Source organism: Eubalaena glacialis, chromosome 16 (genome assembly GCF_028564815.1).
Source record: "Eubalaena glacialis isolate mEubGla1 chromosome 16, mEubGla1.1.hap2.+ XY, whole genome shotgun sequence".
Taxonomy (NCBI): Eukaryota; Metazoa; Chordata; class Mammalia; order Artiodactyla; family Balaenidae; genus Eubalaena; species Eubalaena glacialis.
This window is the reverse complement of record NC_083731.1, coordinates 65,318,325-65,339,516: the sequence shown is the minus strand read 5'-3', so window position 1 is coordinate 65,339,516 and position 21,192 is coordinate 65,318,325. Positions and strand designations below refer to the sequence as shown.

Below are 21,192 nucleotides of genomic sequence, written 5' to 3'. Positions count from 1 at the left end.
AATTTATTTATTTTTGGCTGTGTTGGGTTTTCGTTTCTGTGCGAGGGCTTTCTCTAGTTGCGACAAGCGGGGGCCACTCTTCATCGCGGTGCGCGTGCTTCTTCACTATCGCGGCCTCTCTTGTTGCGGAGCACAGGCTCCAGACGCGCAGGCTCAGTAGTTGTGGCTCACGGGCCTAGTTGCTCCGCGGCATGTGGGATCTTCCCAGACCAGGGCTCGAACCCGTGTCCCCTGCATTGGCAGGCAGATTCTCAACCACTGCGCCACCAGGGAAGCCCTGTACATTTTTTTTTAAAGGCCTATTGTGATATTATGAGAGGAATAGGATTTATCTTATTTACTAAACCTTTGCTAAACCTGGTACTTGTAGGCTGCATCATGCTGGGCTGTTATCTTACCTTGCTCAATTGAGCCATAATGCAGCTCTTCTTCCTGATCTGTTGAATAAATATATTCCACATCTTAGTATTGGGATCAGAATTGGCTCCCTAGACCCCCACATTGCATTTGCCCTTTTCCACTAGTACTTCCTGAGGTTTTTCTGTTGTTTCCTTTTAAGTTTCTAATACACAGGAAAGGATATGCCAGAGAGATGGCAAACATAATGAAAATAAGGAGGCGCACTGGGAGAAATTTAGGCAGAAATAGGAGGATTTGGCTTAAACTCCGAGCTCTTAAAAAAATAATCTGAGCTTTTGAGTTTCATTATTGGGGAAAAAAATACACACACACATATACATACATACATATATATGTATAATTAAGTCCAAACATCCAACCAAAGGCATATAGATTATCTGCTATAGTAGATACAGATCTACATTTCAAAGCAACGTTGGCTTGTTTTACCCTCAAATGAGCTTTTTTTTTTAAAGTTTCTTTTATTTGGGAATAAACATACTGCTAGCACATTAGCACTTCCAAATTTAAAAGTGTGTTTCAGAGTAATTTATGAACTCTAACATGCTAGGGAAACATTTGTTTTAAAGGAAGAAAAAGTCCTTTTTTTTTGGTACATCCATTTTTAAGAGACACAGTATTTTATCTTAATATATGTAATATTATTATTGCATTTAATAGATAAGGAATTTGAGGAACAGAGAGGTTACATCACTTGCCTAAGGTTAGAAAGCTGATCAGGGGCAGAGCTATAATATACATAATTTTAATTCCAATTCTAAGGACAAATATAAGCAGATCCATATGCAGATTGTAGGCAGTTTCTAAATCAGAGTTATTCTTTGGATACTGAAAATTACAAATAGTTTTGGTTTAAAAGGACCTTAGGATTTTAGATAATCAACTTGGAAATCATCATTGACCAAGATGTCATACATGTAATATACATATTCTTATCCTTCAGAGAGTTGTGATAGATTCAGATTTGGGGGGTTTAGCCATATTTCACAATGACAAGTAAGTCGAAAAGCAGGTTAATATAGACCTTTGGCATAACAAAAATCATTTCTAAAGACCTCATCATCCCCAATTAAGCTTTCCTTTTTTTTTTTTTAAAATAATGAAGGATCATGAAGTAAAACACAAGGTAATTCATTTAGAAAAATAAAAACTCTAGAAAACTTTATTTGGCTACCATATATAAGAAGCATACTAGCCATCATTCCTTCCTGATTTGGAACACAAAATGAATTTATTGAATCTTCTCAAACTTTGTAGTCATATTTACATAAATCAAACATACAGAGGAATTATCTCTACCCTCTGAATTTTAGCTTCATGTATTTTTCTCTCCCTGTCTTCCCTAGGAGACGCACATAATCTATAAAATATTTAAATGATCATCCTTCTTGATCCACATTCTTTGTCCTCAACCCTATTGATTTCTTTTTTTAATGCTGCTTAGTTTATTCTTTTTTTTTTTTTTAATAAATGTATTTATTTATTTATTTTTGGCTGCGTTGGGTCTTTGTTGCTGAGCGCAGGCTTTCTCTAGTTGCAGAGAGTGGGGGCTGCTCTTCACTGCAGTGCACGGGCTTGTCATTGCGGTGGCGTCTCTTGTTGCGGAGCTTGGGCTCTAGGCGCGGGCTCAGTAGTTGTGGCTCGCGGGCTCTAGAGTGCAGGCAGTAGCTGTGGCGCAAGGGCTTAGTTGCTCCGCGGCATATGGGATCTTCCCGGACCAGGGCTCTAACCCGTGTCCCCTGCAATGGCAGGCAGATTCTTAACCACTGCGCTACCAGGGAAGCCCTGCTTAGTTTATTCTTAAGCCAGTTTCTTTTTTTTTTTTTCCCCAAAGCATTTATTGCCTGTTTGTCACTGGCAAAGTATCTACAATCTACCAAACATTTATTTGTGTAAGTCAAATAGAATAAAAAATTTGAGGAAATTTAAAGGCTTTTATATGTAGGATTTCTCTATGATGCATATTTACTAAATGAAGAGTGATATCCCATTTATTTTTTAAATAAATTAGCAAAAAGAAAATTAAAACACTAATAATTCCACCATCCAGAGATAACCATTGTTTAATGCTTCTAGATCTTTTCCTAGGATTCTATGTGTTATTTCACCTGAGAAATATTTCTTTCTAGTTTTTCTTTTCTGAGTTTTTCTTCTTAATAGGAGAGACATGCCCCTGAAAGGAGATGCTTTTTTAAACACTTCATTCTCAATCTTCTTTGTTGAAAAGAAATATATCTATAATGGTTTAGATTCGAGTATGTATGACATACATACTCCCTCTTGTTAGTTGAGTTTTTAGACTTAAGATATTTATTCTAATGTAATGAACAGATCATAAAGCATCTAAGGTGCTTTATGCCAGGCATTTCTCTGGCATTTCAACACAAAGTAAGGAATAAACACATTAATATCAACACTTTGTGTCTTTATGCATATGTTTCAATGTCATTATCCTTTACAAACTCATAGAAATGCTGTTGCTAGACAGACCGTGCATCTAAAAATGACTGTTATATGTGACTGCACTTTTAAAGTGTCCCATAGCTGGTGAAAAAGCCCTATGGAGTCTTGTAATTACTCCTCCAATGTCCTCTTGATGTCTGTATTCTCTCTCTGCTTTCAAATGCTTTATTAAAATTTTTTTAACTTCATTTTTTCAGGCAAAATAAGGTAACTTTAAATTATGTGGTCTAAGACCATATTAGCCAATATTTTTATTAAATTTCTCTAATAGGTTCGCATTTTAAATAATTTAAAAACACAGTGGTAGCTGTTGATAGTAGTTGCCTTTGGGAGAGTCTCTGGAAAGGGAAAAGGGGGCCTCACTTTCTATTCTAACATGTGTATTATTTTCTATATTTTATTTTTTAAATGTCCATAGACTCTCTGGGCCCTGGAATTTTTCATTCTGTTTTCTTATTTAAATAAAATTAAAATGTTCAAGTAAAGGTCTATTCTGAAATTGCTATTTCATGGGACCTTTGCCTCCAGGACAGCAAAGCTTACACCGCTCTGCAATGCCTACTCTAAGGGTGTAACATTGGCACCCTTACCAATGACAAACGAGAAATCAAGTTAACCGGACATTGCTATGGCAGTTCAATACAATATAAGTAAGTTTTATGCATTGGTAGACATCAACATAAACGTATCAAGGGAGGGAAGAGAACACATTTTTAAGGCAGCAAAAATTAAAATATTGATATTTATCAAATGCTTACTAAGGACTCTAAGCACTTCACAAATACTAACTCAATGTATACAACAATTCTGTTTTTTCTATTGGGCAAGTAATTCCTTCCTATTTTATTATCTAGTAGGTGTAAGAGTGTGTGTGTGTATGTGTTACAGATGAAGAAACTGAGGCTCAAGAGACTCTGAGTAACTTAACAAATTATACAACTAATAAATGGCAGGATGGGAGATTCAAACACAGATCTGTCTGTTCCAGAGCCTTTTTGTTCACTCACCATGCAGTCTCCACATTCTTGCATGAGAAAAGCAATGTAATCAACACTGGATTGCAAGATTTTAAAGATAATGTTTCTAAAGAAACTTCAGAGTTGTTTTCCGAATTTCATTTCCTACCCTTTTGGGACATATATCATGCAAAATATACATTTAACTTTTATGTTAGTGACTAGGCCCATCATTTTAATCACAGTGTCCTTTAAATTAATGCCATTTGTCATGGATTACAGAAGTAAATAAAAACATCTTTTTTATATGATGCAAGCAAATTTGCTTATATCTTTTCTCCTACAATAAGGATTTGATTTTTGAAAAATCAAAATGGGTGACATTGACAAATTCTTCAAAATGAGTAGAACGATTCTTTTCTTTTTTCAGTTTATTCTATATAGAATCCTTTACTTAGAACTACCATCCTCAAAATCACACTCATTATATAGTTAGCTTTGGCAGAATAATTATAAATCACTGTGCATTTCCTGTGCATCTGTGAGTTGCTTCTAAGTCATTACAAATTAGAGTTGGCCTCCATCGCGGGGCCAATAGCTCCTGTGTTCAAAGGTGGAATGGATTCCCCAGGGGAAAGGTAGGGTATACCTTCTTGTAGTCCGGGTTCAGACAGATCAGGACGAATCTTGTTGGGGAGGTACTCAAGTGATTCAAACTTACAATACCAGATTAAATAGCCTTTAATGTCCTTCAAACTCATAGATTCTATGGTTCATTGCCCCTAGATGAATTGGATAGCTGAACAAGTTGTCACTCTTCTCCCTTATATCAGCAACCATTCATTACTTTATCAGCCAGTCTCACATCATGTTTTAACAGAACTCCCGATGAAGGTAGCTAAGGTCATGCTTTCCTGTTGTAAGAGGTGTTGATATTTCATTGCAGTGTGTGTTACATGATCATGTTTAGTATTGATCTTTCTCTTTAGGGTAGTGCCAGGTGTGCACATTTGCAGACAGAATAGCGTCATCTATATTGAATGTGTCTTAAAAGGGTATCTGTCTAGAATCAGTTTTCTACATTAAGACTTATCCTGTGTAATTGGAACATCAACAGCAGCTGCTTCTTCTCTGACCAAGACCTACTACGGGGTCTTCCAAGTACCAGAGACATCAAAAACACCCCCAACCAGGGCCTCCCTTAGGAGTAATTTCATAAGGTTTATCTTTCAATACAAGAATGATTATCAGTTTACTATTTATCCCATTAAATTAAAAGACTCACTTCTTAAAGTTTTGTGCTTCTCGTTCCATTTTCCAAACTATTATATGGTATAATTTTCTCTTTGAAGTCTAGTTTTTACAGATGAGTTCATTACATTGATCATGAAGTTCTAAGGTGTGCAATTCCACTCTGCATCATGATTTACTTGCACTTCATAAAAGAGCTCTTAGTTTTCAAAAACAGTAAGATTTACATAATGACACTATTATAAGCAGAAGGGTGGTATTGGGCTTTATAGTTTCATAGTCCTCACCCTTTATTCTCTTGGTATATTATGAAGTAGCTTCACAGCCATTTTATTTGCTTTCAGCTCCTTTATGGGGGTGCAGAGAAAAATTTTAAAAATATAACCAATCTACATAGAAATTGTCAAGATCTATGAATCTTCTTCCATACTTATCTTCAGCAGTCTCACAGAATTATCTTTGATCCTTTAGGCATTTGTAAGTGATATCTGTCACCTGGCTGAATAGAAATCCCCAATCCCAACCAATAGGTAACTCTTCCAAATACACTTGCAAAGTAGATTGCATTGTTTGTTGAGAGTCATGTAGTCAGGATGCAGTGAGGAAGATCTGCCATGGTGGCTTGCAACTTGCCATCAAGATGAGAAACAAGTAGGTGAAGATGTTGTCAGTTGTAATGTAACCAAGTATTCATTCATTTAACAAACACTATTGAACATTTATGTGGTAAACACTAAGTAGGGAGTTAGAAATATAAAGGTGAAGAAGGCTCAGTACCTGCCTTCAAGGAGGTCATAATAATTGGGGAAGCACTGAAGTAAAGAGTGACTTGTGTTCTGTGAGAGCCACACAAGAGCGAGCGAAGAGGTGGGGTTGCTGCCTTCTGCCCTGGGGGAGATTCAGAGACAGTAACCCAGCTGAATCTTTAAAGGATGACTAGGTGTTCTCCAGGCAAATAAAGGAGAAGAAAGCGCTTCAAGCAGAGACAGTTTTAAGAGGGCATGGTGCCTTTTGGAAAATGCAAGTATTTTGGTGACTAAAACTAAAGATTAAATGAGGGCATGCTATGTGGTGAGACTAAAAGGGAGAGAAGAGTCGGGGGAACCATAGAAGGATTTGAAGCCAGAAAGTAGCATGGTCTGATTCATAATTTAGGAAGACCCCTTTAAGTTTTCTAAAGATAAGAAACTGAAAGGCAGTGAAACTGAAGGCAGGAAGACCTACCTGCTGGGAAGCAACTGCAGTAATCCCAGTGATGAACAGTGAGAGCTTACATTGTGGCAGTGGGAATGAAAAAGAGGGACACCGGTGAGAGAGGTTTCCATAGCAGAATCGATGGATTCTGAGTGCCAGAGATACAAGTGAGTAAGATGTAAGCCTTACCTTCAATGAATTAACAATCTTGGGAAAACATGTAAGCTCCCAACCTTATTACGCAATGTTATGTTCCAAGTGCTACATTTGCAGTCGGGTTTCTCATCCTATGAGTCCTTTTTGTGGGAAATAACAGGACTCAAACAACTTTTGTTTGTTTGTTTGTTTTCTAGGAAAATTTCCAACTGGGAAAGTTTCAGTCCCAGTCATTATTGATGTGAATAATTAGAAAAGGAAAGAATTTAAGATTGGAAAATACTGAGATGTAGTTGGTAAAGCAGATGGCAGAAAAAGAGAAGTTTTTGCAGTGAAATTTGAAGAGAGATGAGGGAAAGGAAACCCAAGCCCCAGAACTGTAGTTTCACAACTTCTATGAAGAAGAAGAAAGCCAGAGATGTGTGGAGCAAGGTGACAACATCTGCTTTAGCACGGAGTGACCCTGGGCACCAGCACTGACACTGCACAGTGTCAAGCTGGATATTGGGGAGCAATTTGAGAAGTGTTAGCCAAGAATAACAAGTCTCCCTAAATCTTTTTCCATCCTATATCCAAATGAATCTTTATTTCTGTGACCACAGCAGGACCTTGGTGGCAGAGGTGCACAGTCTAAGTTATAAAGTGAAAACCATAATGTCTAAATGCAGAGCCAGCCAATGAAAGGAAAAGCACATGTACATACTCGTGTCCATATCATTTGCAGCAAAGCAAAATTTATTTACCAGCAACATGTGCGACTGTAGGGAAGGGAAATTCGGAAGTTTCTAGCAAACAAGGGAGGGTAGTTGGGGATAGTAGTACCCATTATTACTAATTTAAAGTGTTTAAAGTGGCATTTCTGTTTTCTCTATGTAGTGTGTTGACTTTTTATTTTAGTAAGTATAAATATTTACAAGGGATTTCATAGATTCACTTCTGACCATGCTCTCTAAAACTGTTATTCTCTATCAGGTCTTAAATTTGAAAATTGCAAATTCTACAGAACTCTATCTTAAGAGTTTCTAAGAGTTCCATATGTACAAATTTCCATGGAAACCCAGAAGAGCAAGAGATTCATTCTGCCCAGAAAGAAATATGGGAGAGGGATGCAAGGGGAAGTAACATTTGAATTGGGTCTTAAAAATGAGAAGGATTTCATCAAAGAGGCAATAACAGAAAGGAATTCTGGGCTAAAGTAATAACCTCATGGAAGCATGAAAATGCATAGCATGTTCAGGAACAGCAAGTAGCAATTTGAGGTAACTAAGGCATACATTAGCTGGAGAGTAAGAGGAAGGGGTAAGAACCAAAGGTGGAAATATTTGTCAGGGTTATTCTATTAAAGGTTCCAGTAAACTCAGTTGGATAGTCCAACTTAATTTTTACCAACTTTTAATGAGTGAGGCCTGCTAAAATTGGTTGTTCTTTTTCTTCTCAAAGATGGTAGTAATTGGTGAATTTTTGAGTGTCGGTGGAACTACCCAGAAGGGTTCCATTATTCCCATGAAAATTAGTAGTTCTTGTGGTAAGGAAATGTTTTCAGAATTGTTGATAATAGGTATATCAACAACTTTTGCATAATGCCCCTAGAAAGATCCAAGTCTTTTTCATGTGTTTCTTTCATACTCCAGAAATAGTATTGACAAATGTTCAGAGAAGGCAGAAGTTTGCCAGAACATACTCTAAAACCCCAGCTCACCTCTATGGAACAATCTTAGACAAATCTCTTGTATGTCATTCAGACTCTATAACTCAACTTTGGTGTCCATATGCACCGTGTTATGAAATGTATGCATGCTTAAAAAAAACTTCTTTTTCCTTTCTGTAACTTGGCTAAGTGCTATAATTTGACCTGAGTCATAATTTTGAAAGTCACCTTTTTTTTTAGTTAAAAGTTTTTCTTCCAGATCTTTATTAATTCTTCCACAAGGGATTAAGAAACATCACAACATATGAATTGAAATACTTCATTGTTTTAAAAAACATAAATTCATGAATGACATGATAAAAAGTAGTACTATTTATAAGTCTTAAGTTCATCCACTTCCCCTTTAAAATCAAATCCAGACATCATTCCAGCTAGGACTTTAACAAACTTAAACAATGCAAGTGACAGGATCTTAAAACTATGGAAAATGCCATTGTTGTTTCAATCAAATCGGGTATAACAACTTAAGTCTGGTTGGAGTTGAATGACAGATTTCAGTAATGGAATATAGGGCCTTTTGCTAACTGGTTAGTAGTTTAGAATTACCCCCAAATTAATGTTGAATATGTTTTGAATTCCAAAGCTTGTTCATACACTCAGTTATAATTCCCCTTCCCCCTAACTGCTAACTTACTGAAGGGGAGAGAGTTAGTAACCGTCAAATTTTTCCACAACTTATTGGGAGGTCTTAGTAGTGGAAAATAAATGAGGGGCTTTGGTTTACCTCAATTGGCCAGCCTGGAGCCCACAGGAAGTCTAGAAACAACTCCCCGTGTTACCAAGGATCTGACAGAGTCAGTTTGATTGTGCAACACCAGAACACCCTACGTAGGTGACTTTCAGTTGCAATTGTTAACGCTAATAGCATCTTGTTATGTGGTTCTGGAATAGATTCTATATGGGGTACCTGAAGGTCTTTCCCATACTCTGCCAACCAAACTGCTAGTACTATTTTTAAATGGAACCAGGCAACCTGTAATTTCCATGACTGTTACTTAGAATGAGTTGGCAAGTTCAAAGCAGCTTTCATGAATATCCCTGGGGGTTGTCAGTAAAAATTGGAAGTCGAGTAAAGTTACTTTTTCCCAAATGGATAAAGGTTTTTGGTTTTGTTTTGTTTTTAGCATCTGTATGATATTTTGTGGGATTATTAAAGGATATATTAGACATGTTTTTTAGGCTAGATTTCAACCTATCAACCAAACATCATTTTTATTAAGCAATTCTCCACTTCTGATTAGATTTCCAGATGTGTAACTGTTTCTGTTGTCTTCAAAGAGCCAATTTAGGATGTATGTAGAGCTCCTTTAAAAAAAAAAAAAAAGCAATTTTGTCTATCAGGCACCTATTCTATTGATAGGTATAGATAATTTCATTCTGATTATTTATTTTAACTCCAGAACACTAAGGTAATGTAAGATCTACCACTGGTACTTCGCTCCACTCACTTCAGTGATCATCAGAGACCTCCCCCAGCTGTAAGAAACCAGAACCTTACAGATTATCCCTTTCATCTCACAGAGGAAGAAATTAACACTCAGAGAAATTGTTTAACTTTCCCTTTCACAAATTTGCTAGTTAATAAAAGAACTAGCACTAGAACCTACTAAGTCTTCTACACTAGAGGGAAATTAGGTGTGTCTCCTTCCTTTGTTTTCTCCTCTATATTTAGAGACTTAATTCTCCTTTGGTGAACTGCTGAAAGCAATGAAGAATACTGTTCATCCCCTAAACAAGGAGAGAGAGATTCCAGTCTACGAGATGTTTTCAAGATCTGCCCTTTTGACATGGAAATGTGTTTTTATTACATTTAAGAGAGAACACAGTAATAGTAAATCCCCTGACTCACTGCCGCTTCCACCTCATTACCGGTAGAAACATGGAAATAAGTGGATGACCAATCAGGATAATTGTCCACGTACTTAAAATGTATTTTAAATGACAGATACAAAAACACATACATACTTTCGAATGATTTATGACTTAGAAAAATTTCAATGTAAGTTTCTTTTAAATTTCTTTCCTTCTGTGTTAAACATTAGCATTTCAAAGGACAAAAATCATATTCCACCAGAAACCATGGTTTCGTATTCTTTTTTTTTTTGTACAATTTAGCAAACCTTTTTTTAAATGTAATTTTATTTATTTTTTATACAGCACGTTCTTATTAGTTATCTATTTTATTCATATTAGTGTATATATGTCAATCCCAATCTCCCAGTTCATCCCACCGCCACCACCCCCCACCGCTTTCCCCCCTTTGGTGTCCATACGTTTGTTGTCTACATCTGTGTCTCTATTTCTGCTCTGCAAACCGGTTCATCTGTACCATTTTTCTAGATTCCATATATATGCGTTAATATACGATATTTGTTTTTCTCTTTCTGACTTACTTCACTCTGTATGACAGTCTCTAGATCCATCCATGTCACTACAAATGACCCAATTTCGTTCCTTTTCATGGCTGAGTAATATTCCATTGTATATATGTACCACGACTTCTTTATCCATTCGTCTGTCAGTGGGCATTTAGGTTGCTTCCATGACCTGGCTATTGTACATAGTGCTGCAATGAACATTGGGGTGCATGTGTCTTTTTGAATTATGGTTTTCTCTGGGTATATGCCCAGGAGTGGGATTGCTGGGTCATATGGTAATTCTATTTTTAGTTTTTTAAGGAACCTCCATACTGTTCTCCATAGTGGCTATATCAATTTACATTCCCACCAACAGTGCAAGAGGTTCCCTTTTCTCCACACCCTCTCCAGCATTTGTTGTTTGTAGATTTTCTGATGATGCCCATACCAACTGGTGTGAGGTGATACCTCATTGTAGTTTTGATTTGCATTTCTCTAATAATTAGTGATGTTGAGCAGCTTTTCATGTGCTTCTTGGCAATCTGTATGTCTTCTTTGGAGAAATGTCTATTTAGGTCTTCTGCCCATTTTTGGATTGGGTTGTTTACTTTTTTAATATTGAGCTGCATGAGCTGTTTATATATTTTGGAGATTAATCCTTTGTCCGTTGATTTGTTTGCAAATATTTTCTCCCGTTCTGAGGGCTGTCTTTTGGTCTTGTTTGTAGTTTCCTTTGCTTTGCAAAAGCTTTTAAGTTTCATTAGGTCCCATTTGTTTATTTTTGTTTTTATTTCCATGACTCTAGGAGGTGGATCAAAAAAGATCTCGCTGTGATTTATGTCAAAGAATGTTCTTCCTATGTTTTCCTCTAGGAGTTTTATAGTGTCTGGTCTTACATTTAGGTCTTTAATCCATTTTGAGTTTATTTTTGTGTAGGGAGTGTTCTAATTTCATTCTTTTACATGTAGCTGTCCAGTTTTCCGAGCACCACTTATTGAAGAGACTGTCTTTTCTCCATTGTATATCCCTACCTCCTTTGTCATAGATTAGTTGACCATAGGTTCGTGGGTTTATCTCTGGGCTTTCTATCCTGTTCCATTGATCTATATTTCTGTTTTTGTGCCAGTACCATATTGTCTTGATTACTGTAGCTTTGTGGTATAGTCTGAAGTCAGGGAGTCTGATACCTCCAGCTCCGTTTTTTTCCCTCAAGACTGCTTTCGCTATTTGGGGTCTTTTGTGTCTCCATACAAATTTTAAGATTTTTTTGTCCTAGTTCTGTAAAAAATGCCATTGGTAATTTGATGGGGATTGCATTGAATCTGTACATTGCTTTGGGTAGTATAGTCATTTTCACAATATTGATTCTTCCAATCCAAGAACATGGTATATCTCTCCATCAGTTGGTATCATCTTTAATTTCTTTCATCAGTGTCTTATAGTTTTCTGCATACAGGTCTTTTGTCTCCCTAGGTAGGTTTATTCCTAGGTATTTTATTCTTTTTGTTGCAATGGTAAATGGGAGTGTTTCCTTAATTTCTCTTTCAGATTTTTCATCATTAGTGTATAGGAATGCAAGAGATTTCTGTGCATTAATTTTGTATCCTGCAACTTTACCAAAGTCATTGATTAGCTCTAGTAGCTTTCTGGTGGCATCTTTAGGATTCTCTATGTATAGTATCATGTCATCTGCAAACAGTGACAGTTTTACTTCTTCTTTTCCAATTTGTATTCCTTTTATTTCTTTTTCTTCTCTGATTGCTGTGGCTAGGACTTCTGATTGCTGTGTTGAATAATAGTGGCGAGAGTGGACATCCTTGTCTTGTTCCTGGTCTTAGAGGAAATGCTTTCAGTTTTTCACCATTGAGAATGATGTTTGCTGTGGGTTTGTCGTATATGGCCTTTATTATGTTGAGGTAGGTTCCCTTTATGCCCACTTTCTAGAGAGTTTTTATCATAAATGGCTGTTGAATTTTGTCAAAAGCTTTTTTTGCATCTATTGAGATGATCATATGGTTTTTATTCTTCAATTTGTTTATATGGTGTATCACATTGATTGATTTGCCTATATTGAAGAATCCTTGCATCCCTGGGATAAATCCCACTTGATCATGGTGTATGATCCTTTTAATGTGTTATTGGATTCTGTTTGCTAGTATTTTGTTGAGGATTTTTGCATCTATATTCATCAGTGATATTGGTCTGTAATTTTCTTTTTTTGTAGCATCTTTGTCTGGTTTTGGTATCAGGGTGATGGTGGCCTCATAGAGTGAGTTTGGGAGTGTTCCTTCCTCTGCAATTTTTTGGAAGAGTTTGAGAAGGATGAGTGTTAACTCTTCTCTAAATGTTTGATAGAATTCACCTGTGAAGCCATCTGGTCCTGGACTTTTGTTTGTTGGAAGATTTTTAATCACAGTTTCAATTTCATTACTTGTGATTGGTCTGTTCATATTTTCTGTTTCTTCCTGGTTCAGTCTTGGAAGATTATACCTTTCTAAGAATTTGTCCATTTCTTCCAGGTTGTCCATTTTATTTTCATAGAGTTGCTTGTAGTAGTCTCTTTGGATGCTTTGTAGTTCTGCGGTGTCTGTTGTAACTTCTCCTTTTTCATTTCTAATTTTATTGATTTGAGTACTCTCCCTCTTTTTCTTGATGAGTCTGGCTAATGGTTTATCAATTTTGTTTATGTTCTCAAAGAACCAGCTTTTAGTTTTATTGATCTTTGCTATTGTTTTCTTTGTTTCTATTTCATTTATTTCTGCTCCGATCTTTATGATTTCTTTCCTTCTGCTAACTTTGGGTTTTGTTTGTTCTTCTTTCTCTAGTTCCTTTAGGGGTAAGGTTAGATTGTTTATTTGGGATTTTTCTTGTTTCTTGAGGTAGGCTTGTATAGCTATAAACTTCCCTCTTAGAACTGCTTTTGCTGCATCCCATAGGTTTTGGATCGTCGTGTTTTCATTATCATTTGTCTCTAGGTATTTTTTGATTTCCTCTTTGATTTCTTCAGTGATCTCTTGGTTATTTAGTAACGTCTTGTTTAGCCTCCATGTGTTTGTGTTTTTTACATTTTTTCCCTGTAATTCATTTCTAATCTCATAGCGTTGTGGTCAGAAAAGATGCTTGATATGATTTCAATTTTCTTAAATTTACTGAGGCTTGATTTGTGACCCAAGATGTGATCTAACCTGGAGAATGTTCCGTGCGCACTTGAGAAGAAAGTGTAATCTCCTGTTTTTGGATGGAATGTCCTATAAATATCAATTACATCTATCTGGTCTCTTGTGTCATTTAAAGCTTGTGTTTCCTTATTAATTTTCTGTTTGGATGATCTGTCCATTGGTGTAAGTGAGGTGTTAAAGTCCCCTACTATTACTGTGTTACTGTCAACTTCCTCTTTTATAGCTGTTAGCAGTTGCCTTATATATTGAGGTGCTCCTATGTTGGGTGCATATGTATTTATAATTGTTATATCTTCTTCTTGGATTGATCCCTTGATCATTATGTAGTGTCCTTCCTTGTCTCTTGTAACATTCTTTATTTTAAAGTCTATTTTATCTCATATGAGTATTGCTACTCCAGCTTTCTTTGATTTCCATTCGCCTGGAATATCTTTTTCCATCCCCTCACTTTCAGTCTGAATGTGTCCCTAGGTCTGAAGTGGGTCTCTTGTAGATAGCATATATATGGGTCTTGTTTTTGTATCCGTTCAGCAAGTCTGTGTCTTTTGGTTGGAGCATTTAATCCATTCACGTTTAAGGTAATTATCGATATGTGTGTTCCTATTACCATTTTCTTAATTGTTTTGGGTTTGTTTTTGTAGGTCCTTTTCTTCTCTTGTGTTTCCCGCTTAGAGAAGTTCCTTTAGCGTTTGTTGTAGAGCTGGTTTGGTGGTGCTGAATTCTCTTAGCTTTTGCTTGTCTGTAAAGCTTTTGATTTCTCCATCAAATCTGAATGAGATCCTTGCCGGGTAGGGTAATCTTGGTTGTAGGTTCTTCCCTTTCATCACTTTAAGTATATCATGCCACTCCCTTGTAGAGTTTCTGCTGAGAAATCAGCTGTTAACCTTATGGGAGTTCCCTTGTATGTTATTTGTCGTTTTTCCCTTGCTGCTTTCAATAATTTTTCTTTGTCTTTAATTTTTGCCGATTTGATTACTATGTGTCTCGGCATGTTTCTCCTTGGGTTTATCCTGTATGGGACTCCCTGCACTTCCTGGACTTGGGTGGCTATTTCCTTTCCCATGTTAGGGAAGTTTTCGACTATAATCTCTTCAAATATTTTCTCGGGTTTTTTCTCTCTCGCTTCTCCTTCTGGGACCCCTATAATGTGAATGTTGTTGTGTTTAACGTTGTCCCAGAGGTCTCTTAGGCTGTTTTCATTTCTTTTCATTCTTTATTCTTTGTTCTGTTCTGCAGCAGTGAATTCCACCATTCTGTCTTCCAGGTCACTTATCCGTTCTTCTGCCTCAGTTATTCTGCTATTGATTCCTTCTAGTGTATTTTTCATTTCAGTTATTGTGTTGTTCATCTCTGTTTGTTTGTTCTTTAATTCTTCTAGATCTTTGTTAAACATTTCTTGCATCTTCTCGATCTTTGCCTCCATTCTTTTCCGAGGTCCTGGATCATCTTCACTATCATTATTCTGAATTCTTTTTCTAGAAGGTTGCCTATCTCCACTTCATTTAGTTGTTTTTCTTGGGGTTTATCTTGTTCCTTCATCTGGTACATAGCCCTCTGCCTTTTCATCTTGTCTGTCTTTCTGTGAATGTGGTTTTTGTTCCACAGGCTGCAGGATTGTAGTTCTTCTTGCTTCTGCTGTTTGCCCTCTGGTGGATTAGGCTATCTAAGAGGCTTGTGCAAGTTTCCTGATGGGAGGAACTGGTGGTGGGTAGAGCTGGCTGTTGCTTTGGTGGGCAGAGCTCAGTAAAACTTTAATCCTCTTGTCAGCTGATGGGTGGGGCTGAGTTCCCTCCCTGTTGGTTGTTTGGCCTGAGGCAACCCAACACTGGAGCCTACCTAGGCTCTTTGGTGGGGCTAATGGTGGACTCTGGGAGGGCTCACACCAAGGTGTACTTCCCAGAACTTCTGCTGCCCGTGTCCTTGTCCTCACGGCGAGACACAGACACCCCCTGCCTCTGCAGGAGACCCTCCAACACTAGCAGGTAGGTCTGATTCAGTCTCCTTTGGGGTCACTGCTCCTTCCCCTGGGTCCCGATGCACACACTTCTTTGTGTGTGCCCTCCAAGAGTGGAGTCTCTGTTTCCCCCAGTCCTGTCGAAGTCCTGCAATCAAATCCCACTAGCCTTCAAAGTCTGATTCTCTAGGAATTCCTCCTCCCGTTGCTGGAACCCCAGATTGGGAAGCCTGACATGGGGCTCAGAACCTTCACTCCAGTGGGTGGAGCTCTGTGGTATAAGTGTTCTCCAGTTTGTGTCACCCACCCAGCAGTTATGGGATTTGATTTTATTGTGATTGCGCCCCTCCTACCTTCTCGTCGTGGCTCCTCCTTTGTCTTTGGTTGTGGGGTATCTTTTTTGGTGAGTTCCAGTGTTTCCTGTCAATGATTGTTCAGCAGTTAGTTGTGATTCTGGTGTTCTCGCAAGAGACAGTGAGAGCACGTCCTTCTACTCCACCATCTTGAACCAATCTTCTCTGGTTTTGTATTCTATGCAAAAAATATCTAAGCCTTGCATGGTCTTATTAAGTATATGGAGATATTTTGTCAGATTACTCTTTCACTGAAAATAAAATGATTTTCTAAATCTCAATATGTACCCTTTTAATGATCATCAAGCTCATTTCAAGCATACATTTCAATTTATAGCCACATGTACATGCCTTATTTTTAAAGAACTTTTAACTCTGAATCATTTTTGGCCTTCACTTAGCATGGAATAAGAAATTTATACTGAATTAAGTGACAAATTAATGGTTCCTTTCTTAAAGATTCAAAGAAAAGGTAGTATGATTATAAAGTAAAGGCTTATTCTAAAAAATTTGTCTGTGGTTTTGTACTTTAGCATTGCTATATTTGTTTTCACAAGTTATTTTATTTCAATGTAACTTTAAATAAAATGGAATCTAAACACAGAATAATTCCATTAGAAGTCAGAATAGTAGCTCCCTTGGTAGGGGTAATGACTGAAGTGGTCCATGAGAGTTTCTGAGTGTTGGTGATGCCTGGGTGCTGGACACACACATGTGCTCAGGGCTAAGCGGCACATTTATATGAACGTTTCTGTAGGTATATTATATGTCAAGTCAAAGTAAAACAAAAAAAAATTAAAGTGCTAAAATAGACCCTATGAAACTTGCCCTGTACAACTTACAAGCATGTGACTGGTAGTACTGTGTACTATTTATTATTTGATTTCAAATTTAGGAGAATAGAATGAAAAAATTGATGGATTGCTCCATTGTTTTTCCTAAATCCTTCCTATACTGTAATAGGAATTTGATATTAAATTGCTAAGTATTTACCAATTCAGGGAAAAAATATGTAAACCCTAATTATATTTGTCATTAAGGTAAAAACAGACTAGGACCTTACCTTCTGAGTTTCTGAAATGTGAAATCTTTTTCTTTTCAAAGTATATTTTAAACATCATATTAAAGACTATCTTTTAATAAAATTAAATATAACTCACTTCTAAGTAAAGCATTCTTCAAATTTGCTTGTGTGGTCAGTAATATATGGCTCATTATTTTTTCCTATGACTTGGAAACAAGAAGAAATGTTTATTCTTCAAATTAATCCTTGACAGGTTGCCTCTGCCAGAGCAGACCTTCATGGGCTATTGGACAATTGGTCAGTCAAGAAATGGAATGCAAAAACTATTGTGTCCAGCAGAAACTCATCATATAGACGTAAAGGTTGATATCATTATTTCTTCATTAGAATATTGAATGTTATCGATTTTTCTATATCTTCCCTGGAGAAAATCCATTCAATCTCAGAAATGACTTGTTCTGATGTTATTTTAGAATAGATTAACTTCAGCTCTAATTCTTAAGCCAGTCTGGCCTCTGAGGGACTCAATGTAGGTAATGGCTAATGGCCAGTAGAATTCCTAAGAGCTATCCTGTATTTCAGGAAAGTCAGATAGGACGGTTACTCCATTATATTTGTTTTCGTGAAAAAGGGCAAAGGAGTATCAGTCACTAGTTGCAATAGAAACCCGTCTAGGTTTGACTGTGGGGAATTAGATGCTTATAAAATCATTAGAAAGGACAGGAGGAACAGAGTCAAGGGACCATCGCTGGACTTTTGGTTTCAAGATGAGTGTTTTTGCTTCTGCTACCACCCCTGTTGTTGGGAGCTGCACAGTAAGGCAGGATCAGCAAACTTTTCCTGTAAAGGGCCAGATAGTAAATATGTTAGGCATTGTGGCCATACAGATTCTCTCACAACTACTCAACTTTGCCATGGTAGCAAAAAAGCAGCCTCAGACAGTACATTAACAAATGAGTGAGACTGTGTTCTAGTAAAATTTTATTGACAAAAGCAGGGAGATGGATCAGACTTGACCTGCCATAGTCAAGTTTGTCTTGACTGGGCCATAGATTGTCAACCCTTGTAAGCAGAGCATAGAATCTGACTGCTCATATTTGTCAGAGCCTCCTTATCTGCTCTGACTGCAGGAAGATGGCCCCTGCCTCTCATCTGCCTTCCAAATCTCATGCAATTGCATTTAATTGGCAGAACCTAAATCACATCCAGTCTGGCCTCTGAGGGATTCAATGTAGGTAATGGCTAATGGCCAGTAGAATTCCTAAGAGCTATCCTGTATTTCAGGAACGTCAGATAGGACGGTTACTCCATTATATTTGTTTTCATGAAAAAGGGCAAAGGAATATCAGTCACTAGTTGCAATAGGAGTATGAGGAATGTAGTTTTTAGTCTTCTAGCTCCTAAGATACAGACTAGATAGAAGGGGTGAGAGCGCCCATGGATGGCAAAATAGTAAATATCTAACCCAAACATTTTTGATTAACTAAGGACTGTAAGGGCATGCAAATCAATGTTCAAGAGTCAACTGTATTTAAAAAATTATTCTACTGGTTTGGACAGCTCTGGGTCCCAATACTTGAAGTTCAAAACTTGCTCTTGGCTTAGGAAAGAATGAAGGAATAAGAACTCCTATGGGATTTTACATCTGCTATATTTTGTGAGTAAAAAGAAAAGAAAGTGAGAAATTAAATAAGATAGCACATGTGAAAGCATTTATAAATGCAAGTATATGGTATTATGATTGTTATAAGTATCATGCTAGTCAGTAAAATGAGAAGAGGTATATCAAGATATGGAATATTTGAATTGAAAATCTGTATTTGGGAAGAACTTCAGCTTTTCTACTTTTTGCTAACTACCCAAATGTCTTAACTCAGATAACTATTTTTTGTAGGGTCCAGCACTTATAAACATACAGGAGTATCCAATAGAAAGACATGAAGGAAGATCCCAAACCTTTACTGAAGAATGTGCCTCCTGGAAGTTACCATTGGATGAAATTAACTTAATCTGCGACATTGCTACATCACATGGTATGTCAGTTTATTCTTTTGATTTTTCCTTCCTGCACTGATTTTTTTAAAAGCAGGATCAAAATAATCTCTAGACATCAAGAAGTCTATGATAGACTCAGTAACTGTGTCATTCTTGGATTGGATGGCAATTATATGTAATTTAGAACTAATTTCCTATAACAACCTAACAAAATACTATTGTGAAATCCACATAAGCACTGCTGAGTTTATATGCATGTGTCTGCTTCTCATTACAATTGTAGCACAAAGTTAAACACACCCAGGCGTGTGCTAAAAATAGAAGAGGGAAAGAAAAAGGAAAAACATTGGATTTTTTTGGCTCGGATTCCAGTTTGGTGATTGCATGAACCCTGAAAACAGGGCTGGAGGATTTGCAGTCATTAAACCTCTCGTTGTAAAGAATGGCAAATAAAGGATGTGAATTTTTGGCATCTACGTCTCTGGACTGTTGCCATTACCTACTGATTCATGCAGTGTGCCCTGGGTACTTTTTGGCAGAAGTTTTCAATTGATGGCAGTTACTGAGGTGATATAAACAGAAGTGATGGCAGGGGAAAGGGAGAAATTCTCTAACTTGTCTACAATGGAGGTTATTCAGGCAAAAATTCAGAAGCAAGTTTTTGTTCATGTAGGTTCTGTGGATGTTTTCTCCAACATCAGCTATGTTGAGTAAAAATATGTGCTTTTAAAATGTACAGGGTTTTTGTTGGTAACAGATTGGTGTTCCTATTAAGATATTTTACGTTCACTAGTAGAGAATAAGTATGAATCTTACGGATAAAATTTGAACTTTGCCCTTGTCTCATATTTAGAGATTGTAAGTAAGTATGCTGTGATTCTCTGCCCCATGCCAGTGACAGGTGTCATTAAACCTTGTCACAGTCTCACAATTCTCAACACAGCATTCCAGGTAGCCACTGTCAGCCAGTCAGAATTGGTCCTTAAAAATGAAACTCATTTGCTGTCCCTCACATAATTTAACCCTCTATTTTAGTATTGTCCACATTTGCAAGCTAGGTTTTTGTGTTGTTTTTTATTTCTTTGATTTTTACCTATTCTGTATTGGTGAGAGAAAAGAACATTTTCTTGGGTTAGCATCAGGGTTAAATATACATATATATATATGTGTATGTATATATATATATATTTTTTTTTTTTTTTGAGCCAAAGACCAAACAGCACTTAATGCCTGCAATAAGAGAGAACAATTGTAAGTTTGTGAAGTACATTTCTATTTTTTTTTTTTTTTACATTTCTATTAATACTGTTATTATATTCCCTGGTCCCTATACTATGTAAAAAGGTGCTTAATAAATGTTGAATTGAACTTATTTGTGCTAATAGTAGAAGCATTAAAAAGATTCTTAAATTATAAGTTGTGTGATTCTATCTGATATTTAGAACTGTAGTGCACACACACACACACACACAGTTCACATTGTCTCCTAAATAATATGTCTTCTTCTGCCCTTCCATTGATTTGTGTTTCTCATCAATGTTAGCTTATTTAAATTTACCATATCTTTATATGTATTTAAGTTTTCTATATCTTTATATATATTTGGTCTTTATGTGTAGACATGACATATACATGCACACACACATACACTATATTTTTTTTCCAGATTTTCATATCTTGTGTCTTAGTTTTGGGTTCAGAAAATATGACCACTGTAAATAGATACCTGGATGATGAGTGATGTTAATAGTGTTTATTATACAGAAGCAGCTTAATCCCTTGCTTCAAGGTTCCCAGAAATAGAGATTATGGGAAACATAGTCCAAGGCCTGGCTTCTCTAAGGGAAGCCCTCAAACCAATAGCAGTGACATCTCCTGGGAGCTTGTTGGAAAGGCAGAGTCTGAAATCCCACCTCAGACCCACTGAATCAGAATCTGCATTTTCATTAGATCCCCAGGTGATGCATATGCACTTGAAAGTTGAAGAAGCACTGAAATAGAATTCAAAAAATGGACCTAGTCAAGTACTAGTTTGAAGAGACAGAGATTTTGTAATAATAAATACACAAATATGAAAAAAGATAATTTGGAAAATAAGATCCATAGAGCTAAGAACAAAAAATGGGATTACTTATTTACTAGAAAAGCCTAAAGATCTAGTAACTAGCTGGGAAATGCCAGA

At 36.8% G+C, this 21,192-nt stretch overlaps 1 protein-coding gene across 7 annotated transcripts in view; it reads left to right on the top strand.

Moving 5' to 3' along the window:
- VWA8 (von Willebrand factor A domain containing 8) overlaps positions 1-21,192 on the top strand; it is a 364,541-nt gene that overhangs the window by 209,498 nt on the left and 133,851 nt on the right. For all 7 annotated transcript variants that reach the window (XM_061170620.1, XM_061170619.1, XM_061170622.1 and 4 more), the window contains 2 exons: positions 17,269-17,377; positions 18,910-19,048. In XM_061170620.1, the coding sequence (XP_061026603.1) occupies positions 17,269-17,377; positions 18,910-19,048 (248 nt within the window). The remainder of the gene's footprint in view (positions 1-17,268; positions 17,378-18,909; positions 19,049-21,192) is intronic.